Source organism: Narcine bancroftii, chromosome 4 (genome assembly GCF_036971445.1).
Source record: "Narcine bancroftii isolate sNarBan1 chromosome 4, sNarBan1.hap1, whole genome shotgun sequence".
Classification (NCBI taxonomy): domain Eukaryota; kingdom Metazoa; phylum Chordata; class Chondrichthyes; order Torpediniformes; family Narcinidae; genus Narcine; species Narcine bancroftii.
This window is the reverse complement of record NC_091472.1, coordinates 176,628,864-176,653,849: the sequence shown is the minus strand read 5'-3', so window position 1 is coordinate 176,653,849 and position 24,986 is coordinate 176,628,864. Positions and strand designations below refer to the sequence as shown.

At 43.3% G+C, this 24,986-nt stretch overlaps 1 protein-coding gene and 2 long non-coding RNA genes across 6 annotated transcripts in view; 1 reads left to right on the top strand and 2 right to left on the bottom strand.

The window, feature by feature from the left end:
* nos1 (nitric oxide synthase 1 (neuronal)) overlaps window positions 1-24,986 on the top strand; it is a 110,665-nt gene that overhangs the window by 31,104 nt on the left and 54,575 nt on the right. For all 3 annotated transcript variants that reach the window (XM_069933133.1, XM_069933134.1, XM_069933135.1), the window contains 5 exons: window positions 5,913-6,054; window positions 6,145-6,284; window positions 13,348-13,522; window positions 21,992-22,093; window positions 22,177-22,371. In XM_069933133.1, coding sequence (XP_069789234.1) covers window positions 5,913-6,054; window positions 6,145-6,284; window positions 13,348-13,522; window positions 21,992-22,093; window positions 22,177-22,371 — 754 coding nt within the window. The remainder of the gene's footprint in view (window positions 1-5,912; window positions 6,055-6,144; window positions 6,285-13,347; window positions 13,523-21,991; window positions 22,094-22,176; window positions 22,372-24,986) is intronic.
* Window positions 237-11,829, bottom strand: LOC138761271 (uncharacterized). 2 transcript variants are annotated; one of them, XR_011356228.1, is made up of 4 exons: window positions 11,167-11,829; window positions 7,316-7,430; window positions 3,292-4,890; window positions 237-718 (listed from the first exon to the last, which is right to left on the bottom strand). It is a non-coding gene; the product is annotated as an uncharacterized lncRNA (long non-coding RNA). The 2 variants fall into 2 exon arrangements; XR_011356229.1 differs by having other exon boundaries at window positions 4,638-4,890.
* LOC138761272 (uncharacterized) overlaps window positions 13,322-24,986 on the bottom strand; it is a 39,018-nt gene continuing 27,353 nt past the window's right edge. The window contains exon 3 of the long non-coding RNA XR_011356230.1: window positions 13,322-13,571. This is a non-coding gene — a long non-coding RNA (uncharacterized lncRNA). The remainder of the gene's footprint in view (window positions 13,572-24,986) is intronic.

Below are 24,986 nucleotides of genomic sequence, written 5' to 3'. Positions count from 1 at the left end.
CTCCTGCTCCACTGCTGGACTGGGCGCTGAATGCCAAGGTCAGAAATCAGACTTGCCAAACCAAATCTCAGTTCCATTTTTACATGGATTGTCTTCATTTGATGAAGATGTCAGTTCCATCAGTAGATGAATATCTCATTTTTTAGGACACTATTCCATTCTTCAGTGGAATTCTTTGGGTATTACATTGGATTATTTTCAATAGAATTTCCAATCCGGTTTTCTAATCAATATGCTTAGGTTTCATACCTTGGAAAAAAAATGGGACTACGATTGTTAATAAATGAATTGTTTAATGCATTTAAATTTCTGTAATGTCTATTACTCCCAATAGATTTTTCTATTATTTTTAAGTTCGTCTATTATCATTTGATTGTATATATACAATCTACTGTTAGTATCTGCAGATTATGTGAATCCAAGGAAAGCATCTGGTCCGGATGGAATACCTGGCCAAGTATTGAAAGCCTGTTCCAACCAACTGGGTAGAGTATTCACAGATATCTTCAACATCTTACTCTGACAGTTTGTGGTACCCAATTGTACCAGTGCCCAAGGGTCACCTGTAGAAATGAATATCGACCAGTGGCTCTCACATCCACAATGATGAAGTGTTTTGAATGGCTGCTGTTGAAGCACATCAACTCCTGTCTGAGTGGCGACAATTTGCCTACTGTAGCAACAGCATCTCACTGGCTCTACCAAAGCCCTGGAACACCTGGATGGCAAAGATGCATACATCAGGACACACTTTATACTTACAATTTGCCATTCAATACCATCATCCCCTCAAAACTAATCAGCAAACTCCAAACCTGGGCCTCATTACCCTAGTGTGCAATTGAATCCTGGACTTATTCTTCTCATTGGGGGATCAGAGGTGGAGAGGGTGAGTGATACGCACTACCAATGACTCTAAAGACTGAGTGAGGAACATAGGCTTTAATGGACATTACATTTTGGCTGGCCCAACTCCATATGCTTGTATGAATGGAAGGGGGCAGGAAGGTCAACTTTTATGGCCAGATAATGGGGAGAATGGTTGCATGGGGTCAAGTCATCAGTGGGCGGGCCAGCTACTTATGTACAGAGTAGCAGCAGTATATACATATATACATATCACTACATTCACCCCCTCTTTAAATAAAACAAGACCCAGCCCTAAAGGTTCAGCTGGTCAGGTGACTTCCTCTGCCTCTGTGACCTGCGCAGCTGCGCCGGGGGTGTACTGGTCGGCTCCGTGGCTGGTCGGGTGTCTTGGAGGGGGAAAAGTTGTCACTGTAGGGGGTGGTGTTTGGTTGTTTGTGGGGGGAGTTGTGGTGGTCGGCTCAGCAGGTCGGGTCATGGAGATGTGGTGTGTGTGACTGGGGTGGGTGGGGGGGGGGGGTGGTTTGATAGCCTGTACAAAGTCCCTGTAGGGGCCAATGGGTGTGTATGTAGTGGCCGGGGTTGGTGATAGATGGGTGTCTCTGGCATGTGCCAGGTCCTGGACGGGGACTGTCCTCATGGCTATCAGGGCCATACGTATTGTGGATTTGCATGCAGGAGCTGCACCTCTTTGACCAACGGGTCAGTCTTATGGCCCCTCACATGTTTCCTCAGCAGGACGGGCCCTGGAGATGAGAGTCAGGGCAACAGAGTGGTTCCAGTCGCCGACCTCCTGGGGAAGGAAAACATGGGTTCATGTGCATAGCAGTGCATAGGAGGGATCGGTGGAATGGAGCCCCTCTGGCAGGTCTTCCTGCCAGTGAGACACCATCAGGCCTCTTGACTTAAGGGCCAGGAGGATCGCCTTCCAAATGATGGTGTTTTCTCGCTCCACCTGGCCATTTCCTCTCATATTATAGCTTGTGGTCCTACTAGTGGCTATGCCTCTAGCCAATAGGTACTGCCGCAGCTTGTTGCTCATGAACAAGAACCCCCGATCACTATGGATATAATCTGGGTACCTGAAGAGGGTGAATATGCTGTGGAGTGTCCTGATAACTGTGGCAGAGGTCGTGTCTGGACAGGGGATGGCAAACAGGAATCTGGAGAACTCGTCTATGACGTTGAGGAAATAGACATTCCTATTGGTCGAGGGGAGGGGTCCCTTGAAATCGACACTCAGTCATTCGAAGGGGAACGTGGCCTTGATGAGGTGTGCCTTGTCAGGCCTGAAGAACATGCAGACCCAACAATGCCTGGTCAGGGACCTGACATCCTCAATGGAGTACGGAATGTTGTGTGCTTTTATTAAGTGGAACAACCTCATGATTCCAGGGTGGCAGAGGTCATCGTGGAGGGACTGGAGGCAGTCAAAATGCATGTTGGCATCTGGGGGATCGTTGAGTTTGCCTGGCTGTTACAGGATATCATAGTTATAGGTGGAGAGTTCGATTCTCCACCTCAGGATTTTATCAGTTTTGATTTTACCCCGCAGCTTCATGTTAAACATGAAGGCGACGGCCCTTTGGTCCAATCTTTTCCCGGCCATTTTTCCTGACCAGTAGTAACACCAGTGGCGCATGGCCTTAATGATTGCCTGTGCTTCCTTCTCAACTGAGGAGTGTCGTGACTCGGGGCTGTGGAGGGTGTGGGAAAAAAATGCTACTGGTCTGCCCACCTGTTTGAGACTGGCAACCAGTGCGAAGTCGGAGGCATCACTCTCCACCTGGAATGGGATGGATTCTTTCACAACATGCATCGTGGCTTTAGCGATGTCTCCTTTGATTTGACTGAATACCACCTGCCGATAAGGGGTTGGCCATATCGGCATAATTGGACACAGTAAGAAAAGAACCCCAGGCACTGTTTCAGCACCTTGAGGTTGTGTGGTATTGGGAGTTCCATTAGGGGACACATATGGTCGGAGTTGGGGGCAATGACACCATGTGCCACGATGCATCCAAGGAGGGCCAGGAAAGTGGTTTTAAACACACACTTCTCCTTGTTATAAGTCAGATTCAAGGACTTTGCTGTGCTGAGAAATTTCGCCAGGTTTGCGTCATGGTCCTGCTGGTCATGGCTGCAGATGGTGACATTTTCAAGGTAGAGGAATGTCGCTGTCAGTTTTTGACTGTCTACATCCGATCCATCTCCCTTTGGAACACTGAGACTCCATTGGTGACTCCAAAGGGGACCCTGAGGAAGTGATAGTCTGCCATCTGCTTCGAAGGCGGTATATTTGCGGTCCCCCGGAAGGGGGAGTGGTGGTATGCCAACGTCTGGTCAATCATGGAGTACACTTTGTACTGGGATATTTTGTTGACCATATTGTCTCTCCCCAAATCGTACAGTGCATGAACTCACCGGGTTGCTGTCTCCTTGAGCCCATGAGTACACTTCATTCACCTGGGGTCGGTAGAGGATGTGGAGCTCAGCCATGGCCTCTGGGTAGGTCGTGCAGCTCCTGATCACCAAGTACGCTTGGTGGCCAACTCTAGCTTGCAGGACCTTGAGTTACTTTCCATCCGAGTCCACCAGGACTGCTACGACTTCAAGAAAGTTTGTGAAGCAGGCTTGTACCATTCGGCAGCTCCAGATGTCGATTTTGAGTCTATCAGGCCTCAGCAGCTTGTCCATCCCGTGTGGAAAATTAATATGTATTAAATTAATTTCCACTATCAATGACTCCAAAGGCTGAGTGAGGAACGATAGGCTTTAATACACATTAGATTTTAGCTGGCCCAACTCCACGTGCCGGAATGAATGGAAGGGGGCTGGGAGGTCGACCTTTATGGCCAGGTCACGGGAGGGAGGGGGTTACAGGAGGTCGAGTCATCAGTGGGCGGGCCAGCCACTTATGTACAGAACAGCAGCAGTATATACATATCATCACAGTGGGCAAATTTTAAATTCCTGGAGTCACTATCTTGGAGGACCTTTCCTGGTGGGCCCTACATACTAATGTCTTCATGAAGAAAGCATGTCAGCGTCTCTACTTCCTCCGGTGTTTGTGGAGGTTTGTCATCAGAAACCTTGGCAAACTTCTACTGGTGTGCAGTGGAAAGTGTGCTGACTGGCTGCAAAATGGCCTGGTATGGGGGCACCCATACCTCTGATTAGAAAGCCCTGCAAAAGGTAGCAGACAGAGCCCAGGACATCACAGGAGAAACTCTCCTCATCCTCGAGACTATCTACATCGAACGCTGCCATCAGAGAGCATCGCCAATCGTTAAAGATCCACACCAGCCAGTGCCTGCTCTGTTCTCGAGGCTACCATCAGGAAAGAGGTAGAGGTGCCAAAAGACTCTCACTTCCAGGTTCAGGAACAGCTGCTGCCCCTCAATCATCCCACTCTTGGACAAGACTTATTCAGAGACTCATATAGGGGTGCTCACTTTGCTCATAATTTATTACTGAATATTTATATTTCTGTATCTGCCAAACCAGTTTGTTTACATTTCTTCCTTCTTGAGTACAGTATACAGTTACCGATAATTAGAATTTCTGCCTGGCCAGCAGAAAAAACAGGTTGTGTGTAATGTCATTATGTACTCTGAGAATAAATCTGGTTTGAACTTTGAACAACCCGACATAAAAACATCTCTCCAGTCCATGGTGCACACACAAATATACACATAGGCAGCACATAATAATCACATAACTAATCAAAGAAATATATATGCATATTTTGAGATGATTTACTCTGTTACCGGATGCTGTTCGTCAATCTTGCAGCCTGTGGGAAGAATATTTCCCACCTTGGAAATCTTGAGTTTTATGCACCTGTACCTCCTTCTTGATGATGGTGGGTTACAGATAATATGCGCTGGATGGAAATGGTCTTCTAGAAGAAAAGGAGGCCCCCATGATCCTCTCAGCTGTCATAATGAACCTTTGTAAAGAGCTCCGGTCTGATGCTTTACACATAATGTGCAGCCAGGCAGGACACTCTTGATTGCTCTCCTGTGAAAGATTGTCCAGATTAGGGCCAGTAGCCTTGCTCTTCATCTGCCTCCTTACAAAGTGTGGGCACTGCTGTGCTTTCCTGACTATTCAGGAGCTGTTGTAAGACCCAGATAGGTCATCCTTTATATGCATGCCAAGGAACTCTTTAACTTGTAAAAAGTAAATAATCTTAACAGACTGATACCTCTCTGATTTTTCTTCCTATTGCACGTGACAATGTATGGCCTAGCAGGTACAACATTTGAAGCATTCTCATCTCCTGTTCTCTCTCACATCCGAAATATCTCACTCTGAAGGATGAACAACTGAATGAACCCACTGCAACTTCCAGCCAGAATTCTCTGCTTTCTACTCCAGGACTCAACAACTGAGCAGTACACAATATTAACACTGGCAGCTGCTTTTCCTGGAGTATTACTTCATTTTTCAACTGAGACCATCTTGCAGTTTTATTAATTTCCTAGCAAAATCTTAATTGACCTCAGGCCCTAAGTGCAAGTTTTTGAAGATCATTTTGCTTTGCTCAATTGGGGATTTGTGGACACCCATTTTTTGTCAATTTTTGTCTGGTGGTTTTGCACAGGATGAAAATGGAGTATATGGATCAGGAAAAATGATCCTCCTGCCCCAGTTTCTCTTGTAAATAATCTCCCACACTTGATTTAATTTCCTAGAGAAAGAACAAGGGCCTGAATAATGAGATGTTCATGGGATGGGTGACAGGGCAAAAGCTGATAAAAAAATCATGTCATCTATTGTATGACGAGATCAGTAAATACAGAGTTAAAATTCCTGTCAAAAATAATAGATGAAACACACTCTACAATACATAATCTATTTTCTGTTCACTAAATGTATTGAGGGTAAGCAGGATTTTAAGACGTAGATGGCACCTGACATATTAATTATTTACAGTTAAAATTTGGAGATTTGCTCAGAACATTTCATTTTGGAAAATCCTTCGTTTAGTGGATATCGATGACCTTATCTCATTATTTGTGAAACTAATGATCTTACAGATCTGCAATCACAATATTCCCACAAAGAACAGATGGAAAGCATGATTTCAGAATCTGGAACAGCCAGTTGATAAAATACGCTGGATATAAGGAACCAGACGGCTCCATCATCGGAGATCCTGCTTCACTGGAATTAACCGAGGTCTCTGTTTCAACTTGCAGTGTTCATTCCTAATTATGATCATTGAATATTCAAAAGTTGTAATTCTAATGTTGACTATTTTTAATACAGATTTGTTTGCAACAAGGTTGGAAGGGGCCAAAAGGTCACTTTGATGTCCTCCCTCTTTTGCTTCAAGCCAATGGAAATGACCCTGAGCAATTTGAGATTCCTCCTGAACTAATCTTGGAAGTATCCCTCCGTCACCCCAAGTAAGTATTATATAGAATTCTGTTGAGAACAGCAATTTATAACATTTTATTTAATTGCTTCCAGTTCACAAATTGCATAGGTCCCATTAATAGAAATGAAAATTATAAGAACATTAGGAATTAAAGCAGGAATACCCTTGTGTCACTTAATAATATCATATCTTATATTTTACCCAGTGTCATTTTCCTGCTCTCACCCTATATATCTTGATTCTTTGATATTTAAAAATGGATCCATCTCTGCTGATTCTCCACAGCCCATTTGCGAAGTGAATTCTAAAGATTAACTACCTCCCCAGCGTGATTTTGAGACTTTAACCCCTGATTCCAAACATCAACTCTATGTAAAATCCTGTAAGAATTTTGTACCTCTCATTCTTCTGAACTCAAAAGAATATAAACCCAGTCTGATTAATCTCTTCTTATGCCGTGCCAGGAATTAATTGGGTTGGGACATCAGGCCCATGCACAATATTCCAGATGAGATGTCACCAGGGCCTTATATAATTATAGCAAGACATCTCTATGTTTGCGTATAAATCCTTTTGCTGTGAAGACCAGTGTACTACTTGCTTTACTAATTGTTTGCTAATTCTGCACATGAACTTTAAGCAATTGTACAAAGACTTTGAAAACTTAAAACCTTTTAATATCTCAATTTTTTTTTAAAATCCTGTTTTCCATTTTTATAATTAAAGTGGATGTCCTCATATTTTTCCATATTGCAGTTCCATCTGGCACATCCTCAGCCATTGAACATGTCTACATCCACTTGAAGCATCTTTGCCTCCTCCTTGCAGCCTGCTTTACCACCTCGCTTTGCATCCTCATTGGTTGCTACACTCTCTGATGGATGCGTTTGATAAATATTACTGTTAATTCCTGTTCATGAACATTTGTTTGCCAAGAGCATTGATATTAAGCACTTTCAGATGGCCACAATATCCGACTGTAAAGCCGCACATTGTACTCCTGTGCGGCTGTTGGGTGGCCATCTGAAACTGGAGTACCCGGCCAGGAGGTCTACTTACCTAACCCTTCTCCAGTAGGTGTAATATCCTGCTCGGAACTGCCAGGGGGCAGGCTGATGATGTCAGCCATCGACTCTGGGTTTCCTTGGGTTTTTTTTAATTTTAGCACAGCACACTGTAAGTTAAACAAGAAAGTCTGCAGACGCAATATTACTTTAAAACTTTAATAGAACATCAAGATACTCCAAAGCATTGTGTTGTTAATTAAAGACACTTGAACTGTGTTTACTAAAAGCATTTTAGGAATGGTGATCACCAAGATGCACACAGGAAGTTTCCCATTGACGACAATAGGGTCATGAGCAATCAGTTATTTTACTGACGTTGTAAGATAGACAAATATTGGCAAGTCGCTAAGGACATTTATCGTTTCAACTCAAAGGCATCACCTCAGACAATGGGGCACTCTCGCTGTGGGATGTTATCTTAGATCCCTATTTCAGGGACTGCTGAATGAACCATGTCCGGGTTGAAGGTACCTGAGTAAACAGTCAGCCTCTTGACAAGACGATTCAGTAGTTCTGTTCCTGTCTATTTCGTTATCAATATTTGTATGAAACCCAAATCCTTTATGTTCTTTCCTTCAGCTACTTGCAGTAAGGCCATTAGGACCCAGATTTTCTTCATTCAGCCTCATTCGTTCTGGTGTGTGTGTGTGTGTGTGTGTGTGTGTGTGTGTGTGTGTGTGTGTGTGTGTGTGTGTGTGTGTGTGTGTGTGTGTGTGTCTGGGGGTGTGTGTGTGTATGAGTGTGTGTGTGTGTGTGTGTGTGTGTGTGTGTGTGTGTGTGTGTGTGTGTGTGTTAGAGAGAAAGAGATAGACTGTTTGCTGTGTTAACATACTAAAAATCATTTTCTGATCATTCTCAGGAAAAGCCATTGTCAGAAATAAAACTTCTCACACATGAGTCTCTTTAAAACTGATGACACGACAAGCTTTATTTACAAGTCTGCAGAGTTGGACTCAACTGGTTTCTCACCAGTTAAGCCCCGATACATACAGTGCATTGATTTTTATACCTTTTTTGCTTGTCCTTCCCCTCCTCTTTAACACTGTTTTAATTGGTTAGTTTTTGAAAAATCATTCTAAGTACACTTGCATTTGTAATTATCATGTTAGTCAAGTACACTACGAACTCTGCACACACTAAATTCTGTTTTTCACTCTTTTATCAATCTTTGGCTCCTACATGTCTCTTTGTGACCATGAAAGATCTCTGTTTGTTATAACATTGTCCAGCTGAACTTTTATGGTAAGCTCCCTGTCTATTCTGGCTTCCCCTTTTATGATTAATCATCACATTTTAACTTAAGCCATTTTAACCTAATTTCTATATATATAACAATCCACCCCTTTCTCTCTTTAAAATGTGTGTATTATATATATATGAATGGGGATTTTAACTCGGGGAAGAGAAACGTCTCATGATAAATTAATCTCGTGCTGAAGTGGACCCCCGCAGACCCAACAATTGGTTACATTAAAAGTTCCTGCAATTTTAGTTGCCAGATCTACAAAAAGGTTATCTCCCCCAATTACATTACCGAAACTTACATGGTTATTTGGATGGACTCGAACTAAGTCCGGCTGTCTTAAAGGGACAGGCAATTTCGAGTGTGGAGTGTAACTTCTCATTGGAACTTCTCATTGGAGCACAGAGGTGGACTCGCACTTCTCCGTCCACAGGGAGAGCACCCAAACCTAGGGGAGCCTGTAAGTCCCTTCCTAGGAGGTTAAATCCAGCCGACGGTAACAACAAGAGGTCTTGTACCCCTTCTCTTTCTTCCAGTTTCACTGTTACTTGGGGAATTATTGATACCATTCTGGGAGCCCCTTCTATCCCAGAAATTTTCAAATTACTTTTTACAGGTTCAGTCCCTATTGGCACAGTTATTACACTACTTCGTTCCGCTCCTGTGTCCACCATAAACACCACCTCTTCTCCCTTGGGACCAATTTTTAGTTTTACCAGGGGTTCCCTCTTATACTTGGTCCCCAACATTTGGAACCCCTGACCCCCCTAATCTTCTTCCATAAGTTCGAGGGCACGCAATTCCCTCTTATATCGGGGGCATTCCCTCTTAAAGTGTCCTTCCTCATTGCAGTAATAGCACTTAACGAACCTCCGGGGTCTTCCCTCTCTTGGATATCTTGGATTGTTTAGAGGAAGGTTTTGTTTTCTTTCCCCTCTGGATTCGGCATTCATCTGTCGGATAGTCTGTACCATAACCTTTGTCGCCCTCTTTTGATCTTCTTCTTCTCTCTGCACATATACTTTTTGCGCCTTTTTTAACAGGTCGCTTAGGGGTTTTTCGCTCCAGTCCTCCTCCTTTTCTAGTTTCTTTCTAATGTCCTGCCATGATTTGGAAACAAATTCAATTCGAATAAGCTGTTCACCCATTGGTGTACTAGGGTCCACGCCCGCATACTGTTGGACATTCTTTCTCACCCTCTCCAAAAAATCAGTAGGGGACTCGTCTTTCCCCTGGTGGTTCCCAAATGCCTTGGTGAAATTGTGACCCTTTGGCACAGCCTCCCGTATCCCTTTAATTGTCCACTCTCTATATTGTCTCATACTTGCCAATCCCTCGGGTGTTCGTTTGTCCCACCTGGGTTCATTTAAGGGATATTTTTGTTCATGGGGTCTGGAGTCCCCAGGTTGTTCATATTCCTACATGAGGAGGGCAGCCCGTCGAATCATCTGCCTCTCCTGGGGTGAGAATAATGTTCCCATTATTGCCTGCATCTCTTCCCACGTATATGTGTTTGGTCCCAGGAATTGGTCGAGCTGTTCGGCCAGTCCTATAGGATCTTCCAATAACTTTTTCATTTCTTTCTTAAATCCCCGCACCTCTGTTCTAGTTAGGGGAACATTCACATATCTCGTTCCCCCTCCCGGTCCTCCCATAGGAACTTCCCTCAGGGGATTTAGGCTTATTGAAAACTTTGATGGTCCTGGACCAGTCTGGGATCTTGTCCAGGGTCGGTTTACCGGTGGAAGTTTAGGGTCCGACTCCCTTAATTCATCCTTTTTATCCCGGCCCCCTTCGGGGCAATCAGATTCATCACCTTTCCCCTCCGGTAATAAGCTTTCCTCGGGCGCAGTAGGCACCGGGGGAATATAAGGAGGGGGAAGGTTGTCCAGAGGTTCCCATTTCTTTTCTCCTGCCACTCTCAATTTAAAACATTCTGTTAAGGATCCTGGCCAGGGAACCCAACAAAATGCATATGCTGACTCTTCTTGATTCACCTTTGGTCTCGAATTTACATATATGTTTAATGCTTGTCTAACCCAATCCTCATCAGATCCAAATTTCGGCCACCAGACCGAGGAACCTTTAATAGGTTGTTTTGACCAAAGGAGACAATATTGGACCATCTTTTTCTTGTTTTTGTCCCGATATCTTTTACTATCCCAATTTTCAAACATTCTCCCCAAAGGGCTGTCAAGGGGTACTCCCAGGAATTGTCCTGAATTTTCAGACGAGCCCTTAGATTTTGATCCTCCCATTTTCCCACCTAGATCTGTTTATCGTTGCTGAGGACCCTCTCGCTCTGGACCCTACTCCCTTCCACTCAGACGCCTCGTCGGAGGTGCTGTCCCTCCTTCGGTTACCGCTGAGGTTTTCCTGGGGTTGACCCCTCTCTTCTCGGCACTTCGTCGGAGGTGCTGTCCCTCCTTCGGTTACCGCCGAGGTTTCCCTGGGGTCTATCCTAGAGTCCCGCGACAGGGTCCTCACACAACGACAAAAGATCTATACTTAATCTATTCCGTTAGGTTTTTATCCAAACAGGTGTATCCCGTTACACCTGTTACCCAATCCCCACACCACAATCGTAAGTCGTCACTTACCGGTGTCTTCCCGGGGATTGAACCGTCACCCTTCTCCTCTCCGTCTTGTCGTGTCACCTTGTCCGGATACCACTCGCTCAAGCCGCCCGAAGCGACGAGCAAGGGACTAGGAGCCGCTGAACTCAGCGGGGTGCACCACCTCCGATGTCCCTCTTCTCGCCTCCCCCCACGGCTGGAGTGTAGATCCCGGACGAGCCCCCATTTGTCAGAAATAAAACTTCTCACACATGAGTCTCTTTAAAACTGATGACACGACAAGCTTTATTTACAAGTCTGCAGAGTTGGACTCAACTGGTTTCTCACCAGTTAAGCCCCGATACATACAGTGCATTGATTTTTATACCTTTTTTGCTTGTCCTTCCCCTCCTCTTTAACACTGTTTTAATTGGTTAGTTTTTGCAAAATCATTCTAAGTACACTTGCATTTGTAATTATCATGTTAGTCAAGTACACTACGAACTCTGCACACACTAAATTCTGTTTTTCACTCTTTTATCAATCTTTGGCTCCTACATGTCTCTTTGTGACCATGAAAGATCTCTGTTTGTTATAACATTGTCCAGCTGAACTTTTATGGTAAGCTCCCTGTCTATTCTGGCTTCCCCTTTTATGATTAATCATCACATTTTAACTTAAGCCATTTTAACCTAAATTCTATATATATAACAGCCATGAAATCAATTTGAGAGTTTACTTTGAAAGTTATATAAACTACTACATCCTCATCACCAAACTCACTTTTAGTTGGATTTGCTATGCTCTCTTTTCAATGCCGTAAAGAGCTTAGCATGAAGGAATAATTAGGGAATCCAGCACCGTCTCTTCCCTCACTGAGGACCCGTTCAATAGACAGTCAGGCAGATAATAGCAAAAGTTACGTTGCAAGTGGAGATTTGCTTATTTTGAAACAACCCATCACCTTATTGTTGTGCACCATTCTCTTGAAAACCTTATGAACATGTTAGATTCGAGTTGATCTGAAGGGAACCTCATTGAAGCGCAGCTGTATTTTGTCACGTATTACATTTGAGGATATTCACCAACTCAGTCTTTCCACTGAAGGTGTTGCTTCCTGCATCAAATCCTCAAGGAATTAACAATCTCCTCTAATCTCCAGGTGATCATTTCACCATCCACTTTTTAAACCTAAATGTAAGGCGTGTTTCAATTGCAAATCAGTTTCTATCAAACTCAGACAGGAGGGAACCACTCGATTCTACATTGGATGAAAGTAGCAGTTGAATTTAAAAGGATTTTGGAGTTTTGTTTTAAACAGAAGAGTATTTAAACATGTTCCTGAACATCACTGCTGTGGGTCAGCGTTACGATCAACAGTCCAATTATTCAAATGAGAATTGATTGGGTACCTGAGGGATGTAGGGTGAAGTTCATTTGTACAGCTGCAAATAAAAAATGCGCTAGATGCAAACTCAAAATATACCATTAATTAATTTTTTTTGGCTGAACTCTGAGTTTGATTTTGTCTTAATATTGTTTGTCAGATGCCTTGATGCACTGCAAATGACGTCAAGGCAGCGTGGGTGGGACTAGGCCACAGTCCCAAGGAGCCGGGGTTCACTGGTAGACGGCCATCCATCAGCTGGCACATTCAAGTGATAGAAAGGCGTCCTCTCCACGGCCACCTGAACGTGCCAGCTGCACTCCCCCACTTGCGACTGCTGGCACATGATCTTCAGTGGAACACCTGAAAGAGGCTATTACTTCAAATCATGTTGAAATGTATTTATGACGATTTAGCCGGACTACGGTATTCTTCTGCATTTCCTTTATTAGGCCTGCTATAAATAGATAGATTGCCTGTTGATGTACAGTTTGACATGTGGAACAGAAATAAAATGGGTTTCTGGTCACTGGGCCTTCTAACAAAGGGAAGAGTGGTAGGAGGTCATCTCAGATAACTCCCAGCAGCAAGCTACAAGGAGCTTTGCAGTTGTTTAGAGAAAGTCACAAGCTTACCTTTGATCCAAGCACTGAGATTGTAGATGAAGAGAAATTAAAAATGCAAAAGAAAAGGTTTCGGTGCGGACTAGAAGGGCCTAATGGCCTGTTTCCGTGCTGTAAATTGTTATGTTATGTTACTTAAATAAAACAATAAATCAAGTTATAACAGAATATATTAATCTTATGCTGCTTTTATTTCCTTTGTAACAAACCATTTAGGTTTCAATGGTTTGAAGATCTGAAGCTGAAGTGGTATAGCCTGCCAGCTGTTTCAAACATGCTTCTGGATATTGGAGGCCTTGAGTTTACAGCTTGTCCTTTCAATGGGTGGTACATGGGGACAGAAATTGGAGTCCGTGACTTCTGCGATATCTCTCGCTACTGCGTTCTAGAGGTAACTTCTGCTTTTTTTTCCAGAATAGCTCAGAAATATTTCTAACAGCCTTGTGTTAATCAAAAGAAAACAATTGATTTTTAATGTCTACAAAAAGGAAGGAATAAACTAAAGAAGCGTCTTGCATTTATAAATCAGTGCCTGAAAGCACTTTGCAGTCACACTTAGTCTGTCAATGCTATAAGCTTAACGGATACATGTTATGGAAATCACAGTATGTTTTGTAATTAAAGCATAATTCTTCATTTTCTTCTCCTGAATCACGACTTCCGAGGATTACTTTAGCCACTGCATCACCCAAACCAGATGCTTTCCAGATATAGGATGGATATCGTTCTGTGAATTTTGTAACACTGTCTTGCATTTTTAAAATAAATGATTGCACAGAATTAACATCCAAGAGGCTGCAACTTACTATAGGTTCACATTTGTATGTGCAATTCTGCAAGTTATTAATAACTTATCCTTAGCTACATTTAAAAAAATGCCAATAGGCCAAAGTATACCTGGTTAAATATATTTCCCATGCCATTTTGTAGAAATATTATGTGATAGGACTTGTGTCAGTTTTAGCGTATCTGCAAATTTCATGAACAAATCATATTTCTGGGAAATGCCAAATACATTACTGTGTCAATGGTACCACAGTATAACCAAGGAGCGTCATTATGGACTGAAACACAAACATCTGCAGATGCTGTGGTTGTAGTAAAAACACAGAAACGTTGGAGGAATGCAGCAATTCTCAAATTTCACATTTCAGATTTATTTACAGAGTACATACATGTACTCTGTACATACATGTACATTACATACAACCCTGAGACTCTTTTTCATGAGGGCCAGGCAGAATTACCACTTATTGGTAGTGCAAAAAAAATCTGTACACAATATACACATGTCAACAAATGTAAACAACTGACTGCGCAATACAGAGAGGAAAAATCCCCACAAATAATAAAGTGCAAAAGTAAGTCCTTAAATGAGTCCCTGATTGAGTTTGTCGTTGAGGAGTCTGATGGTGGAGGGGTAACAGCTGTCCTGAACCTGGTGGCGTGAGTTTTGTGGCACTGCTACCTCCTTCCTGATGGCAGCAGTAGTCATGAAGGATCCACACCACCCAGCACACACTCTGTTTTCGCTGCTGCCATCAGGATAGAGAAGCTGGATATCAACCCTCAATTGCCTGAGGCCTCTTCCAAATTTGAATTCTGGTTGCGCTGCTTCGAGGCACTCCTGCAGACATCATCAGCCATCTTTCGGTCAGAGAACAGCAAACTACAGGTACTGCATTCATGGGTCAGGCCCCTGGTCTACTCGATGATCAGGGACGCCTTGTCATATCCGAAGGCAATGGACATCTTGAAAGGCCAGTACCTGAGGAAGGTAAATGAGACATCTCCCAGAGACCCGAAAACAGTGACAAAGAATCAAGCATCATGTACCTCAGGGCCCTGCGAACCCTTGGACAGGCCCGTGAATGCAAGGTCATGATGGCCATGAGAAAATAGAGGACCTGATTAGTGACATCTATGTCACAGGCATCAGGTCCAACTACATCCATTAGAGACTGTTAGAGCAAAGTGAGCTCAACTTTCGGAGGGTAGTCAAATTGGCAGGCTCACTTGAGGTGGCCCTTCAGAATATGGAGGCCTACTCGTCCGACAGCACAGCTGCCTCGTGGTGGACCCGGATGCTGCCAACTTGGGACACGCCACCACCATCGCATCCCACCAGCGATCCAACCATGGCAGCTGTATTTATTCCATGGGCATCAAACACCACGTCCCGTCACTGACCCAACCACCGCTGCTGTACTCCATGAGCACACAAAGTGCTACTTCTGCAGCCTGGGCAAACACCCGAGGAAATGCTGCCCAGTCAAAGATGGGGATTGCTCCAGCTGTGAGAAGAAGGGGCACTACGTGAAGGTATACAGATCCAAACCACCGCTACCCACCAACGCCATATGTGGGCTGTGGGTGCCGCCATCATGGATGACCCCATCTTCCAATCAAACAAACGAACACTCCACTGCATTGATGTGCAATGACCTGACATGGGCCTCCATCACGCTGGACCAAGGTAGTCCTCATCAACTCACTTTATTAATGATAGACATTCAGGCAAATGGTCATGTGATGAGTTGCCTGTTCGATAGTGGGAGAACGGAAAGCTTCATCCACCCCAAAATGGTGCAGCGTTACTCCCTCATGGTAAGGCCAGGAAGCCAAAAGGTCTCCTTGGCCTCAAAGTCCTATACAGCTGATGTCCTTGGCTACTGTGTAGTAACCCTGACTGTGCAGGACATGGACTATGAAAACTTCAAACTCCTAGTGATGTCGCAGCTATGCACTGCTGCGCTACTGGGACTGGACTTTCAATGTCATCTTAAAAGCACGACAATGGAAATGATGGGCCCCATCTCCCCCCCCCCTCACTGTCTGTAACCAGCAGTTTTTAAACTGCCCACTGTGCTTCACTGGCAACTACCCCTCAGCCTCCCCCTTTACTGCCTTCAGCCAACAACCTAACTGACTAGTGTGCATGACCTTTGGACTCTCCACCCTCTGTTTGTCAACCTCACCCTTGACTGTAAACCAGTCACCACCAAAAGTAGATGGTACAGTGCTGAGGACAGGGCTTTTATTAGGGGGGGAGGTACAGCGGCTACTCGATGAGGGGATCATTGAAGTCAGCACCAGCCCTTGGAGGGCACAAGTGGTGGGGGCGAGGATCAGGTCGAAAAGAAGAATGGTTATCGATTACAGTCAGACTATTAACAGATAGACACAGCTGGATGCACAGCCCCTCCACCATGAACCAAATTGGGCAATATCAGGCATTCTTCACCATCGACCTAAAAGTCAGTATATCATCAACTTCCCATCCACCCGGAGGACCGCCAATATACTGGTTTTGAGATGGCTGGCTGCCTACATCATTTCATAAGGGTCACCTTCAGCATCACCAGCAGGATTTCAGTCTTACAGTGGGAGAAGGACCACGTGGTAGGCCAGTATGAGCTGCAGGCCACATTCCCGTATTGGACAACATCACCATCTGTGGCCATGACCTGCCGGACTATGATGCTAAATTCCCAAAAATTCCTCCAGACCCCCAGACTCCTCAACGTCACGTACAATAAGGATAAATGCATATTTCGCACAATCTGCCTTGTCATCCTTGGCTGTGTCATTGAATCATTGGGCCCCGACCCTGACCACAAGCGCCCGCTATTTGAACTCCCCTCCCCCACAGCCTTAAAGTCCTGAAAAGTTGCCTGGGCTTTTTCTCTTACTATGCCCACTGGGTCCCCAACTATGCAGACAAGGCCCTCCCCCCTCATTAAATCCACATCTTTTCCCCTAACACCAGAAGCTCATGCAGCCTTCAACCTCGTCAAGGCGGACATTGCCAAGGCTACGATGCATGCCATGGACAAATCCACCCTGTTCCAGGTGAAGAGTGATGCATCTGACTTCACCCTGGCTGTCACACTTAATCAGGTGGGCAGACCCATCACTTTCTTTTCCAGGACCCTGAAATTCAGCACCCCTCTTTCAAGAAGGAGGCCCAAGCCATTGTTGAGGTGGTAGGGCATTGGAGATACTACCTGGCCAGCAAACGATTTACCTTGCTAACCGACCAATATACAGTTGCGTTCATGTTCAATAACCAGCAACGAGGTAAAATCAAAAGCAACAAGATATTGAGATGGAAAATTGAATTTTCCATCTACAATTATGATATCTTGTACTGGCCCAGGAAACTCAATGTTTTTCTTTCCTAGAAAGTCCACCTCACGAACCACGCTGCTGGCATGGCGGATCTCCCCAGGGCAAATCCTACTCCGGAAACATGAGGAGTCATAAGTCCGACCTACTGGTCGAAAGGGTCCATCTCCTCCACGCCAACCCCTAATACACCTATGTGGCATACCCTGATGGGCATAAAAACATGGACACTGTTTGGGATCTGGCGCCCAGAAACCATTACTGATCATCCCCCCCCCCCCCCCCCCCCGACCCCTTTCACCTCTCGCTATGCACCAGGGCCATAGCATGTTAACCCAGCCCCAATGGATGGCATGCCAGACTTGATGCCATGTACCCACCAAGCCAACGCAAACGACTGCATACAGGCATCCCGGGCTGTGCGGGACCCCATCAATGTGCCATAGTCACAGCCGGTACTATGATAGTCACAGCAGCAAATCAGACTGCCAAGAGACTTAACTTAAGATTGTATCTAGTGCACTTAATCCTGCCGGACCCTTTTTAAAAATGAGGGGTGAACGTGGTAAACCATTGTCTGTATATTTATCTGTCGGGGCACACCCATTGTCTGACTGTGCCTGTGCACACAGACTCATGGATAAATCCACAGCACCCTCCACAGTTCAGGACAGTCGACCACCATGGATGTGCCTCCATTCTATTGTGAATAAAAGCCTATCAGTTCTCCATAACTTCCAGTCTTTTGGATGGTGCATCACCTCCCCTTCCTTCCCCTTCCCCCCCCTACCTTTCCTTCCCTCCCTTCCTTTCCTTTCCTTTGATGAGCATAGTGAATGCTAACTTTTGAATGGGATGCAAAGGAAAGCTCACCACTGTGCCTCGGTGCATGTGACAATAATAAATAAATTCTCCGATCTGATGGAAGCTGACAGCCCACAGTCGCAGCTTTCAACTGATATAATAGCTGAACACATGTGACCTTCAGTCTCGCTGGAGAAAGTTGATTGTTCTTCAGGAAAAATGATCAAACTGACAGAAGTGAGAATCTTGAGTGGCATCTTAAAGAACCGATCGTTATGCCTGCCAACTTTTGTTTCATATGTTGGTGTACAAGTATGACTTGCCTGGTGAATTGCAATTACCATTTTTTAATTTTCACTTGAATTCTGTGAAGCTGTACCAATGGAGAATTGTATTTTCTGCACATTTTGTCAAATGTGAATAATCACAAATGGTTGAGATAACTTGCTTCGCTCTGATGAAAAATTAGTTGCTTCTACTTGTAGGATCATTTATAAATTCAGAGCTTGCTCCTTTATAATGTCTTGAGAAGATACTTCAACTGATACACTATTATGATTTTTACACAGAAATAAAGGAAAAATTTCATTAAAAAAAAATTTGCACACTTACCTCCAGAGTGGTCGTTTACACAGGAAGCACTTTTACACGACCTTCCTGTGTTGTGGAGTTTGTCAGAGGGGGGGAACGTTGTATTCATTAGCCTAGTTCCTCACAGAGCGCCTGCAGTGAATTTAGACTGCAGCTGCTCCGTAAAAATGTGTCGAGGTCTTGGTGGAAAAATCAAGGGATGGAATTTGGCAAATAAATTCAGTGACGATGTTTTTACACTGCCAATGGAGCAGAAAAATTTCTGCTTCTCAGCAGCTGTGTAAAAGTGCCTAATGTAATACTTTTGTACGGTAAATTTGTCCTTTTTTGAAGATTTATGTCACTGAAAATGTCTGGAATTCCTTAGAAATGCATCCAGTTAATTGAATTTAATGATTTCAAATCCTTCAATACAAACAATTAATTTTACCCAAATGGGTAGAGAAGGATGCACAGAGTTTATTTTACTCAATTATTTAAGCAGTACTGGAAAGGGCACTGATTCTTGAACAAAATGAATCCATTCAAGAAACAAATTTCAAACCATTTCAGATTTACTGAAGGTGGTCGCCTGAAAGAAACATAGATTCTCAGAGAGTAACTGATGAGGAAGGTACAGAATGAGAGGGAATGTGGAAAACAAAGTCTACATCGGAGGGATGTGTTGGCTGAGGGGAATATTGAAGTATTCAGGGTGTAAAAAATTGGAATTGATAGAAGACATGATTTACACAGTGAGACCAAGAATAAGGACAATGTGGGTTTGAACATGTTTGAAATATAGAAACGAGGACAATAATGTTCTTCTGATGTCGAGGCGTAGCTCTTGGGGACAACTAAAGTACAACTACCTCATGAATTGTGAAACTCCTGATTGTGCATTCACAGTTTCTCAATAACGTTGATTTCAGAGTATATTTTTGATAAACTAGCATTGTATGGTAGAAGATGAATCAGTCATATTACACAGCCTCGCCAGGTTATGTAAAATGGGCAATGGAAATCAGATGAAGTTTATACAACCGACAGTCCTTTCCATTTTATACCCAGGTCTGTTTTACACTCGCAGTCATTTGAGAATTCAGTTGTTTGTGCCATCATATTGTACAATATCATCCATCTGTAGTTTTCAATCATTTTGAGAAGAATGGATAAAATTACTGCTTGAGGTTGTGTGTTACTGATAACTTCACTACAAACTTTCCACAGTACTTCTACATGGCATCAATGCAATGTAAATGGCGAGACCCTTAGGAGCTTCAATATATAAGATCTTGGGTGTGTCCCTTAATTCCCTGAAAGTGAGAATACAAGCAGAGAGGACGGTCAGAAGGAGTACAGCATGCTTGTTTTCATTGGTTGAGGTCTTATGTAGTCTCCTGTTAGTGTACCTTCCTCATCAGCCCGGTTAGCGTAGTATTGAGTGCAACGTTATTGCAGCGGCAGTGATCCGGGTTCGAATATGGCACGGTCTGTGAAGAGTTTGTTGGTTCTCCCCATGCCTGTGTGGGATTCCTCCAGCTGTTCTGGTTTCTTCCCCCACCTTTCAAAACATACAGCATTTGTAGGTTAATTGGTCTATTTGGCGGGCACTGGCTCATGGACCAGAGGGCCTGTGACTAAGCTGTATGTATGTCTAAAGTCACATTTCAAACTTTGGTTAGGCCACATTTAGAGTATTGCGTGCAATTCTGATCACAGCATTACAAGAAGGATGTGAACACTTTGAAGAGGCTGCAGAAGAGGTTCACCAGGTTGTTTCCTGGATCAGTATTAAAAGAGTTTGGACAGACTTGGATTATTTTCTCTAGAGTTTGTATAAATTTAACAGAGGCATGAATAGGGAAGATATCTTTTTTTTCCCCACAGTGGAATTGTCATTTATGACAGGCCATTAGCTTTAAGGTGATGGGTGAAGTTAAAAGGAGATTTGCAAAGAGAGTTTGTTACACAGTGTGTGGTAGGTGCCTGGAACCTACTGGCAGAGGAAGTAGTGGAAGTGAACATGATATCTATGTTATCTTAGAACAGTTAAGAAGTGAGACAATGTGTGGGAAGCTTTGAAATTTATATTGTCATCAGTGTCGACACAGATATCGTGGGCTGAGGGTTCAAAAGCTGTTGTTCAGCAGAAACATAAACACCCTCCCACCAGCATTGATAATTGAGAAGTGGTTTAGGATTATGAGATATTTATCTGTGAGCCAGGGTTATATCCAGAATGAATAAGCACTGTTCTATTAAATACACTGGACAACAATTTTTATTCAAAAGATTTGCTTCCTGAAAAAATTGGGGATTATGATAGACAATTCAAGCTGAACGCAAAGACAATTTCAGATTTGCTGTATCACATAGGAAATTGGAGAAATATTAAATGAACTCTTATTGAATTTAGCATGTGTAATCGCATAATGACATTGACACATTGCGTTAGTTCGAGTGTCCTAAAAATGTTTTGCTACTAATTTTCATTTGTACTCAGCATCTGATGCCTCTTGTGTCAGTGTCCAACAATAGTCGGCCAGCATTGATAGATTCCAGTTGCCCCGATACTGCTTTTTCATGGTCTCCATGTATGGGTGAAACCCTTCATCCTATTCATCACTGACTGCACTAAGATCCGCAGGGAAGAAGTCCGAGTGCAAATGCAGAAAATGAATTTGCGCACTTCATGGATTTGTATGCTTGAAGTAGACTTAAAATATGACAAGAAATCATTAAAAATTGGTTATATTTAAAAAACAGTACATGATAGGAAAATATTAGGGTGATTTTCGTGGTCAGCAGCCTTGTCAGGAAGTAAATTTTTTGTGGTCCAGTGCTATTAGTCTTGATGGTGGATTGGTTTAAGGAGTATTTGACATTGAAATGTACCTGTGACCTCTCTTTGGCACCTTGCCATACCAATATGAATGCAATATCCAAATGAGCTAGCATTTTCAGCTGCAACTGGCTGGCAGATCCCCTCAAACTACTGCTGAGAGGAAGCTCAGAGTGTGAGATAGTCTCCTCATGATGCAATCGGCCGGCTAAGTTTAAGTTTGTGGCAGCTGTCGAGCCCTGAGAACATTGCAAGTCTGTAAAATATGAATAGTTCTGCAGGGGGTGAGGGGGAGAGTGATCCTGTCTTTTGTGCAACGATTGATGAGTCCTTTCAGTTCAAATGATCCACAGCTGAGCAGCTTAAACTGGCAAGAAGTGGTATTACCCCAATGATCCTGATCCAATCTTAAAACATCATGAAAGGTACTTCTGGTCTTTAATTTGATACAAACAGGAGGGGGCTAAATTACAGAAATTGTAACTAAAATATGTACATGTAATCTTCTTGCAGAATGTAGCAAAACAAATGGGACTCAACACTGGAAAAATATCTTCTCTTTGGAAAGACCAAGCATTAGTTGAAATAAATATTGCTGTTCTACACAGTTTTCAGGTAGATAGAAGCCACATTTAAGGAATTTTAAAATCAATTCATGGATTGAAGACCTATACTCATCAAACTTTCTACTTATTTAGACTGATAAAGTTACAATTGTGGACCATCATTCTGCCACGGAGTCCTTCATGAAACACATGGAAAATGAATACAGATGCCGAGGAGGATGCCCTGCAGATTGGGTGTGGATTGTCCCCCCAATGTCAGGAAGCATTACACCCGTATTCCATCAAGAGATGCTAAACTATCACCTGAGTCCATCCTTTGAGTATCAGGTGGGTTGATGAAACAATATTATCATATTCAGTTCAGTTTCTCTTTGTCATACTGGTTCCTTTTATCAAGAATTCTTAACATTCAGATCTATTTAAGATCAATTAATTATTTATAAATATCCACATGGATGCCAAAATATTTCCATCACCGAGAAAGAAAAGCTCTTAATGTTGAAGAACAGCATTGTCATGTAAGGGTAATTGCCTACATCCCAACTTCTCAGAGGAAGTGTTACAAATTTATTGCAACAGGATTGATGAGTCTCTCTTAATCTAGTGAGGAAAATGTTGATTTGAAAGGACCAAATGAAAGAGATACAGTGTGGTCCATTTATAAGGCAATTGTTGGGGTCCATAAAATCTCATCACGAATAAAGTGGGGTTGCACTAAATCGGGGTTTCAATAAATTGTGGTTTCTTACAGTTGTAATTAAAACACAGTTCTTTTTTAGGAAGCCATTATGATCCAGTATTTGTGTTTGAAGTATCAGAGCATCCGTGTATAAACCAGTGCACATTTGTGTTTGGAACTGCCGTGTCTTTCCCAAGATCCCCCCTCGTGCCAGGAGCCCGACACCCCTGCTCCTGCCGGGAGCCCACCGTCCCTGTTCCTGCAGGGAGCCCGAGATCCCCACTCGTACCGGGAGCCCAACGTCTCCGCTCCTGCCGGGAGTCCAATGTTTCATAGCTTTATATCTGAATTCTTGTTAAATCAAGGCACATTAAATCAGGGTTTCACTGTAATAAGTAAAGTGTGGAAGGTTGATATGGAGTTTGGCACATGGTTTGAAATGTAAAACAAGGGAGAGCTGAACAATGAATTAAGAAGAATGAAGAGAGATTTTGAACATAATTATAGCAATATATAGAAATATCAATAAATTACTGATCATAAGATGTAAGAGTAGAAGTTGAAGTGGGCCCATTGGCCCATCGAGTCTGCTTCGCCTTTCTAATCATGAGGTGAGGCATCCTCCCACTCAGCCAGAATTCCCCAACTTTCTCTCCATAACCCTTGATGCCCTGACTAATCAAATATCTGTCAATCTCTGCCTCCAATGACCTCACTTCCACAGCTGCCTGTGGCAACAAGTTCCACAGACTCATGATCTTCTGACTAAAGAAATTTTCCTGCAGCTCTGTCTTAAATTGATGCCCTTTTATCCTCAAGTTATGTCATCTTGTCCTAGAATTTGCTACCATGGGAAACTTCCTTGCTGCATCTACTCAGTCCAGGCCTTTCAGCAACTTAAATGCCTTTGAGGTCCCCCCTCATCCTTCAGTACTCCAGAGAGTATAGTCCAAGAGCCGACAATTATTCCTCATATGCTAACCCTTTATTTCTTGTTTAATTCTGGTAAATCTTCTCTGAACCTTCTTCAATGCCAACATGTCATCTCTCAAATAAGGTGCCCAAAACTGTACACAGTACTCCAAATAAGGTCCCACCAGTGCTTTGTTGACTCTCAACATTACTTCCCTGCTCTTGTATGCTATCCCTCTAGAAATGAATGCCAACATTACATTCGCCTTCTTCACCATCAACTCAACCAGGAGGTCAACCTTTAGGGTATCCTACATCCCACATCCCTTTGCACTTTGGAATTTAGAATTTCCTCCCCATCTAAATAATAGTTTGCCTGTCTATTCTACAAAATTGCATCACCGTTCACTTTCCAATGCTGAATTTCATCTGCCACCTCTTTTCCCATTCTCCTAATCTATTCAAGTCTGTCTGTAGCCTTTTGGTATCCTCAGCACCACCTCCCCACCACCTGTTTTGGTATCTGCAAATTTAGCCACAGAGTCATCTAGTCCTTAATCCAAATAATTAAATACAATGTAAAAATAAGCAGCCCCATCACCAACCCCTGTGGAACACCACTGGTAATCGTTAGCCAACCAGAATAGGATCCCTTTATTCCTACTCTGTGTTACCTGCTGATCAGTCAATGTTCCACCCATTCTACTATCATTCCTATAATTCCATGGCTCTCATCTTAATTACCAGATTTATGTATGGCACCTTGTCAAGGCCTTTTGAAAGACCAAACACACTACATCCACAGCATCTTCCCTGTCTATCATACATATGATCTCTTCAAAGAATTGCCATAGGTTTACCAGACATGATTTTCCTTTCAGGAAACCATGCTGTCTTGAGACTATCTTTTCATCTACCTCCAGGTATTCCATAACCTCATCCTTGACAATCAACTTCAACAGCTTCCCAACCACCGACATCAGGCTAACAGGTTTATAATTTCTCCCTGCTGCCTGGCTCCCTTCTTAAATGGCGGAAGGACATTCGTGATCCTCCAATCCACTAAACCATGCCAGACTCCATTGAATCCTGTAAGATTTATTCCAAATGCCACCGCAATCTCTACAACTACCTCACTTAGAACCCTAGGGTGCATTCCGACTGGGTCTAGGAGACTTATCTACCATTAGACTATTTAGCTTCCTAAGTTCATTCTCTCTTGTAATCTTAATCGCATTCACTTGTCTTCTGAGAGAGCTTGAGAGTCCAGTATGTTACTAATTTCTTCCACAGTGAAGACTGATCCAAACTATTCATTCAGTTCCTCTACCATCTCCTTGTCTCACATTAC